This window comes from Macadamia integrifolia, chromosome 11 (assembly GCF_013358625.1).
Source record: "Macadamia integrifolia cultivar HAES 741 chromosome 11, SCU_Mint_v3, whole genome shotgun sequence".
Taxonomy (NCBI): domain Eukaryota; kingdom Viridiplantae; phylum Streptophyta; class Magnoliopsida; order Proteales; family Proteaceae; genus Macadamia; species Macadamia integrifolia.
The window spans coordinates 5,056,847-5,065,520 of NC_056567.1; the positions used below are offsets into that span (position 1 = coordinate 5,056,847).

The 8,674-nt window shown below is 38.9% G+C and overlaps 1 protein-coding gene across 1 annotated transcript; it reads right to left on the minus strand.

The window, feature by feature from the left end:
• Nucleotides 1-1,100: 1,100 nt before the first annotated feature.
• LOC122093191 (protein CHUP1, chloroplastic-like) lies at nucleotides 1,101-8,314 on the minus strand. Its single transcript, XM_042663475.1, has 7 exons — nucleotides 7,059-8,314; nucleotides 5,948-6,898; nucleotides 5,653-5,784; nucleotides 5,229-5,410; nucleotides 5,024-5,135; nucleotides 4,430-4,573; nucleotides 1,101-1,432 (listed from the first exon to the last, which is right to left on the minus strand). Exons 1-7 carry the CDS (start codon nucleotides 7,833-7,835, stop codon nucleotides 1,361-1,363), a joined length of 2,370 nt encoding a protein of 789 aa, XP_042519409.1. The 5' UTR covers nucleotides 7,836-8,314; the 3' UTR covers nucleotides 1,101-1,360.
• Between the last annotated feature and the right edge of the window lie 360 nt (nucleotides 8,315-8,674).

The window sequence follows — 8,674 nt, forward strand, 5'->3', positions numbered from 1 at the left end:
GCGTGAAAAGTCAGCCCTTGACAAGGAGCGCACAGTCCTCCTCGAGAAGGTGGAGCATTTGGAATCCGACCTCCTCCGCGCATAGCAGAAGGGCGATCAGAAGCTCTGAGAGCTGGAGGCACAGATGGCCACGAAATTGAGGGAGGCTGAAACCCGAGCCATCGAGAGCTACAAGTCCTCAGAGGACTTTAGGGAGGAGGTGAAGCGTGCCATCGCCCCCGGATTTATCATGGGCGCCACCGATGTTCGAGACTGGGTCCTCGAACATCATCCCGAGGTGTCCTTCCAGGGAAGTGGCCTTATCTTTGAAGACACCGATGCAGCTCCTATCGCCACCGATGTCGTGGATGGCTCGGACAGCGGCAGTGAGGGAGAGGGGGCCCATGCTTCTCGTGAGGTCCCTCCTACTCCTGGGAGNAAAAAAAAAAAAAAAAAAAAAAATTGTTTTAATTTGGCATCCCTTAATAAATGCATAGTTTTTTCGTATCTAACAATTTATAAGTAAAACGGATTCAACAATTAAGCGTTGAGATATGAAAAAAATACATGTTTCATATGCGTGATTACTAACTATGGTCAGACCCACAAGACCAAACCTTTTCTCAATCGACTTGGATAATACTTGATCCTGTGAATAAAACGAATGGGACCAGCCTTTCTGTTGGTAAAATTTACCATCCTAAGATTGCATGGTTGTATAATATATTATCTAGAAATTCTTTTTCCACAGGCAAAGTAAAAAAGTATAGTTTCTATTGTAATAGGGAAAGTTTATGGGGGAAGAGTGAGATTCTCTCAAAGAGGAATTTGCTGTACTCATGAATTTAGACCAAGGTAAGCTAATCCACTAAGTGGACTTGAGATATTATATTGCATTGCCTGGCCTAACATAACCCAGTTGGGTTAGGGTTGAGATGACTTGAATTCTAAGATTGGGCTTGTGCTAGGGCCAACTACTGTCAAGCGTGAAAGCCCCTTTCTGTTAGTCAATGTGAACAAACACATTGTAGTATTCATAGAACAAAAAGGTCACTGTGGCTTTGTATTGAAAGAGGAGAGACTAATGGAATTTGATATTTACTGTAAGGCAAATGACAAAATTCTAAACAAATAATTTGACTACCATTCATCAAACTTTCTACATTTCAACTGCCAAAACTTCAAAATTCATATTATAAGCAACAGACATTCCTTTTCTTATCAAGCAACACAACACATTCAGTTTCAGTATAAACCACACTTAACTGTCAATATATTTAGTATAAAACTTACTGAGATGGTAAGCCTGGTTTTCTATTCCTTGTTTCTTTTTTCTTGTTCATTTCCTTTTGTAGTCATTTTATTTTATTTTATTTTATTTTTATTTTGGACAAGCAAGGTTGCGAAGCTTCTCAAATGCATGCATTGTGTCTGCATCAAATCCTCCCGCAAACTGCATCCACAAATGGCACAAAGACTCAAGTCAATTCAATATTCCTTGAGCAGATTTAGACAACATTTAACTGCTTTCACTAATTTTAAAGCCAAATTAAATTAGATTCAATCATCTCTAACCAAATTAGTGAGATTGAGATGTAGGGAACAATAAAAGTAGTACTACATTTTGTTGCAGGAATATTCTAAATGAGGTTGCTTGCATCTGTGACACAAACATCCAACCACTATGTTTCCATAAATTTTACAATTTTCATACTCATAAAGGTCTTTCTTTTTTAGCAAAATTCATTGTATACTGTCCAACATCTTTATATGAGTATCATATGTATCCATTATGTAGAAATCCTACAAGTTTTGGAAAGATTCAGTGAAACTATAGAAAAAAAAAAAACACGAAAAGACTTGTGTGCACCAGAATGATATTTAGTTTCACCGATATATCAGCACATATGTTAAAGATTAGTTTAACCCAATTTATCCTTTGTTTGATTAACAAAAATGTGAAGAAAATGAATATTCCTTTTTATGTAGCATTTTCATGCTTTCACTAAATGCAAATATACCAAAAAAAAACATGTTTTTGTTGCTACTGGAAATAACTAGTGGTGGCAGTTATAACTTCTACTGTAGTCAGTACTGTTACCAACAATGAAACCCTGTTCTCAGCTAGCATAATACCAATTAGTAACGAAGGTAGTAATAAACTAATTGCAGATGTTTTATTTTTCTTTCAAGTTGGGGATACAGTCAGATCTCTAACAATTATACATTTTGTTCACCAGCTACTACAAGGAGTTTCCATAGTACAATCAACTAAGATCTAACCACTAGTACTAGTAGTACAGCAATAAGTGATCTATCTTATCAATAATACCAGATGCATTTAGAGCTGTAACTATGCCAATGTTATGACTCAAGCAAATGGTACTTGTAGTGACAGTAGTAATAGTTATCATTGAGTATCTATGATATTGTTTCATGATTATTACATACTATCACCAACCACTACAAATGAGAGCCTTCTAACCACTAAAAAGCTTATCCAAATTGTAGCAAGAAGTACCAGTGGACCATAAGATGTAGCCCAAGAGGGAGTGAATTGGAAATCCGTAGATAATACTAATTCTGAGGATTCAGTGATAGTGGAATATAAATAAAGCACACAAAAGGAGATACCAGAGTTGGAGTAATTGAGTAATTGCCTATGAGATACCAGAGTTGGAGTGATTCAGTAATTGCTTATGTCCATTGCTTAGACCATTCCAGATCTTCTGGTGTAGCTTTAACCCGTGCTAACAGAACCATTAAAGTCCTGCTTTTTCACCGCATGGGGAAGCATTTAATCGTTTTCCTAGGTTCACAACAAACCCAATAGTTTCACCGGGCCAACTACGAAAACACCAAAACACTGACTCATTCACACTGTGGGGAATCACCTATTGTTTTCCGCATTGTTTTACTCTGATAACTACCAAACCTCGGTGTTTCCAGATGCACACCTAATCATTTAACTCACACAGTTCTTGAAGTTTGCAACTCAAGGAATACAAGCCTCTCAATTAGGCAGATATACCAACCAAGTACTCAAGTCCCTCAAACTATGGCCCTTGTTAGATACTCAGATTAAATCAAGCAATAAAATGATACCAAAAGGCTTATGAGAAGAGTAATGAGGCTCATATATATTTATCCAAATCCATAACAGTTATAAGACTAGCTATTTCTGGCAGTTGGACCTCAGACAGTCAACATTCAGTATAGTCTGATCAACCGTCAGTACGGTCCTGTCGACCATCAAACTAGCCATTTATAACTGCCGTGTTTCAATGGCTATTTTTATACCAGTTATGATTTAATGGCTACTTTTGTATGGTCAGCCATTTGGGCTTATGGTTGTTCGTTTGCATTCCTTGTCCAAAACCTTTACTCTTGGGAAGAATTTCCTAAGGAAGCAAAGTGACATTTGGTCGACTGTACATGAGTTTGATCATCCATGCAACAAGGGACATCCGGTTGGATCATTCAATGCAAGGAACTTTATGGTCACACCTTTCCAACCTTTGTCAGTCAGCTGTGGCTTATAGCCGGTCGACTGCCCTCTTTTTTAAGTCAGAAAATACTGCCAATTCATGTTTCCAAAGAAATCGGTTGACTCTTATTCTTTGTGGACGACTTATATTAACCGTTTTAAAAAGAATCTAGGTTGTTATATTTGTTACATAGGATTATATAAATATGTACAACTAAAGTTCCTAATCCTATGAGCTCTTAAAGCTTTGGCCTTGATCATATTGTCCCATCAATGCACGAGTTCCGTCCAAGTCATTGGCATTCGTCAAATCCTGAATAATTGTGGCTTGGTGAAGCATGCATTTTGTTATCTCCAACTTCTTTATATCTCTTTGAGATAGCTTGCTAGATAATCCACTTCAGTACAAGCTTAACTCACTTGTATATTCCATTGAAGTCCATAAGCTTTCCTTCTTATTATTAATCCCCAGATGTAAGTGTAATACTATATGTTACCTCTCAATTAGCTAGAACAACTAGATATGCTAAAATTGGCATTGTTTAGTAACTATGACAATAACACATACTGAGTCTATGACCAGCTACCACAAGCAGAGTATTCAAGTTTCTGTAAACCATCAGAAATCACATTCCAATTTCTAATCACCAGCACTAACAGTACAGCAGGTGATCCTTATTAATAACCTAGATTTTGTTTTTCTGTCACAATGCTGCTGCTACTAGAATACAAGTTGTAGTGGTACTGTAGTAAAAACAACAATTTCTAAAGGCAGTGCTATTAGTATTTCTAGCAATGATTTAGCTTCATTATTTCTGAAGGTTTGTAACTAGTGCTAATAATGAAAATTACTGATAATGAAGCTTCATTTTCTTGTGCCATAGGTCAAGATATGACTTTTGACATCAATACATACAAGTACTAGTCATTACGATGAAAGTTACTCTTTGAATTTTTCATTACCTGATGTATTCTGAAAGCGAATCTCACTCCTTGAAGTAGCATATAGTCCAATGCAGGATCCTTATCTGATGCTCCCTTGGATTGAAGTTCCACTGCTACCCGTCTCATGTATTTCTTTGCTAACTTGACTGAACCAAACTTTATCTGCAACCATACATGACAATAAATGAGCAGAAATTTTGGGCCACCAACAAATTGATTGTACGTAAAACATACACTGAAACAGAAAGATATCTCAGGATTTATTTTGTCATATGACTCAGATTTCCCTCACACTTAGCTGGTCCAAACTGTTTCATGGGCTAACCACCTCTACGGTATAACATGAAGTGCAAATTTTAAGAATGGAATGGTCTGTATTGCACATAGACAACCCCCCCCCCTCTTAAAGAAAAGGACACTCAACGATTGTAGAAATCATGTAGTCACATAAGATGTTTTTCTTTTTGTCCTCTCTCAAAACTCTGGAACATTGTTAATTCAACAGAACTTCAAGGTTCAAGGCGTATCAAAAATAACTTCTATTAAATTGTTCAGAATTTTCAAGGGAACCCAAACTAGAAAGAGTACAACTAAGACAGACCATAAAGTTACCTTGCTAATAATCCCAGTGTCCAGCATCCAGTTCATAGGGATCTGAAACTCTTTGCAGCTATGAATCAACATGTCTCTCGTTCTGAGAAGGTTATAAACTCTATGCTCCATCCTGTTGGGATTGGATAAGGAGTTAATTTCACCCACCAAAGTTTTTTAATTCTACACTAGAATAAATGTTACAAAATGTACTTCAAGTCCTTACTTTTCTGACATGGTGACCATCTTCTTCAGTGCAATGTCGCAAGGAAGTCGAGGGTCATCCTCATAAGAAGAGACTTCAGCCTCCAATTTCTTTAGATCACTATACCCAAATGCAGCTTCTCGTAAAGTGTCAGCTTTCTTCTCCGGCCAATCAAAATGCTTTAGAACTGCCCTCTCATCCACCTTAAGAAGATACAAGCACAACAAAGGACTTAAAATTACCCATAGCAATTCTTTGCATTAATTTTTTTGGAGAAAAAAAAAATTATGCTTGCAAAGTATCCTTAACATTTCATGAGATTTTGAAAGCTTTTATTCTTAGATACATCTGAAAGAGGTTTGTGCCACAAACAATTTACAATGCCACGTTTCGCAACAAGATATCTCAAGAGAAAATATCCAGGTTTGTGCCACTAACAACTTACAAGAAAGCAAAGTTCATCATCAAGCCACTTCACAAATGCCACAACATCTTCAATGTCCGGATAAACTGCATCATTCACCTCTCTTATCAATGAATTCACAAACGCACCTTGAGTCTCAACATCTGCCTTTATCTAAAGATAACACCACATCAAAAGGATTAGAGCTCGTCTACAAAATGCATCCAGAAGCCAAATTAAGAGAGCTGTGTTCTTGATGAGATACCTCTAATTCCAGCCCCTTGACCAAAACTTGAATATAATAATAAAAATAGCAAACAAAGGAATGGTAACTTACAGCAAGCAAATGGGATGATCTATTCTCAATCTCATCGATCATGCTGCTGCGGGCATTCGCAACATCTGGTGCATCACATATTCCTCCACTTGAAGATTCCTTTCTTGAGTCCCTCTTCATCAGTGAATGGTAAAACTCAACAACCTCCGGGGCCCTCTGTACCACACTTGTGTTACTTCTTACTGAGAACTTTGGCGGAGGGGGAGGGGGAGGGGGAGGTGGAGGTGGTGGTGGTGCTGGAATGGAGGCAATGCCATTTTCCTTAGCTAAACTAGGAAGGGAACCTGAAGGCCTTGGAGGAGGATTAGGAATGCGCAATGCTCGCTTCTCAACATCCACAGAAGCTCTAATCTTATTGGTTTCCTGTTTGTTCACATAGAATTGAGGACTTTCAACAACATCCACATCATATTTATGAACGTCCAGTGGTATACCATCCTTCTCTATTTCTTTTGCACAAATAAAGCCATCAGACTGCCTTCTCTGGCTCAGTAGTAAGTCTTCTGTATAGAATTTTGATCCACTAATAGAATGTCTTCTTTGGGGGCTCACACTATCTCGTCTGTCAATCCAATCTTTATTGAGCAGATGATGTGGACATTCTAAATCTGACAAGTCCTCACCAACTCTGGGCCACCCTTTGAACTTGCTCATTATGCTTGGTTTCTTTGCACTGCTAAATTCAAAGGTCCCCTTACTGGAAGGAGACAAAGTACTAACAGATTCACTATTGTTTTCCATTGAATTCGGAGTCCATACTTTATCTGAATCCATTGTGGAACCTGCATTGCGCAATTCGTTACGTAAACATGAATTGACCCACCTAAGGTATACAAGTTCTTCAACCTCAGTTAACCGACTCATCTGTAGACCCTCAACTTGCTTGCTAAGATTTTCATTTGTGTGCCTCAACAGAGATGCCTCAGCTTCGACCTTCGCTACAATTTCACTCTGTTTGTAATCAAGGGAAATTCATGTGATGAGGAAAGTGAAGGAGATAAAATTATAGGTTTCAGCATATAATGAACAAGGAAATCAATAAACCACAAATAAATAACTACAAACACAAAAGAACAGTCAAAACATTTTGTAGCAATGGAAATAAGAATACCTCAGAAACATTTGCAAGAGCAGCCAATTGGGATTCGGCAGAAGAAAGTTGGCATGCGAGATTTCTCTTCTGAAGCTGGAATTCCTTGTTCAGGCGCCGCAACTCAACAACTTCCATCTCAAGACTACTCTGTGAAGCTGTTGAATTTCCAAGCTCCTCTCTTTTTGATGCTTCTTCTTGCCTTTCTAAAATAGAGGATAGAAATGCCACTTGCTCAGAAAGACTTGATTTTTCAGCTTCTAGCAAACGAACACGCTGAACAAGATTCTCAGCTTCATTCCTCTTTGATTCAAGCTCCCTTTCCAGATCACAGACTTTTGGATTCTTCTTATATTCAAACAGCTCAGCCTGCAGCTTCGATTCCCTTTCCTTTGATTCCCGGAGTAGGCTTCTCAAATGGTCTAATTCCAGGAATAAATCAGACGAGGACTTCATGCGATGGGAATTATAAGCATGTGGATGAACTTGGGCAGTATTGGCTGTACATGGAAAATCTCCAATAAGAGATCGCTTAACACGAGACTGGTTCGGCCCAAAAGGATTCCTCTGATTAGAGATTTCTGAACTGGTGAGTGGTGGCTTCTTGCTTGGGACCACGCCCTGCATCCTGCTTTTCTTTTCCCCTGAGAGCCCTTTTACAATGTGTGAACCCCAAGCTGAAGCAGATTTGAGTTTCGATGGGTTGTTAACGACTTTAACGTTAGCCCTCACCACCCGGTTTTGATCAGCAAACTTGCATAGTTTTGGTCGGCTCTCTGATGGGTTCTCTTCTCTCATCTTGGACCTAATATTTTACTTCAAAAAAGGAGGCAAACTCAATCCCCTAGCCTAGACGAAAAAAGAAGGGAAAAATAATCCGTAGAAGCACAAATGAGCAACAGAAGACAGCCCAGTACTGGTACAGCTCTGCTCGTCATCGTCGCTCTTACGCTCTAGAAGAAACTCAAATGAACAAAAGGGTATTCTGGGTTTTGAGAACTAGGAACACTGAGAATCAAGGAGACACTGATGGGTTCATGAAAAAGGAATGATGAGTAATGACCATCTGAGATTATGTTTCTCTGTACTTCTGCAGCTCTGCAGTTGCATTAATGAAACCTCATTCGAACCCAAATCACCTGTTTCAGACTTCAGAGAATTAAAGGCTTGTGAGTTGTGACTGGTAGGGGTTTGTGCTTTGCAATGGAATCCCCGGGTACAGGGAATTAGGGAACTGTGTCTTGGATTGATGGGAGCTTGCAAGTAAAAAAAGAGCTTCTTCGCTTTCTATATTGTTATTTGAGTGTTTGAAATTTGAATCTGAGAGAGTCCGACGCTCCAAGTACAATAAGAAAAGGAGGATTTTCTGGAGGAATAACGGTCAGATTGTGGACCCCACGTGGATTTTTTTTGTTGTAATATTAGACAATTTTAAGGGTATTTTTGGCAGAATAGATCAATGGTGATGTGGGTTAGGGTTGGTCCTTGGGTTTTTGAGGCCTAGCACTCTACCCCAGGCCTCTCACAGCTAGGGGTGTCAATTCTTAAATCGAACCGGTAAAATTGGCCGGACCGAACCGATAACAACACGAACTGGACCGAACCAAACTGAAGCCTTATTGGGTCGGTTCGGTTTG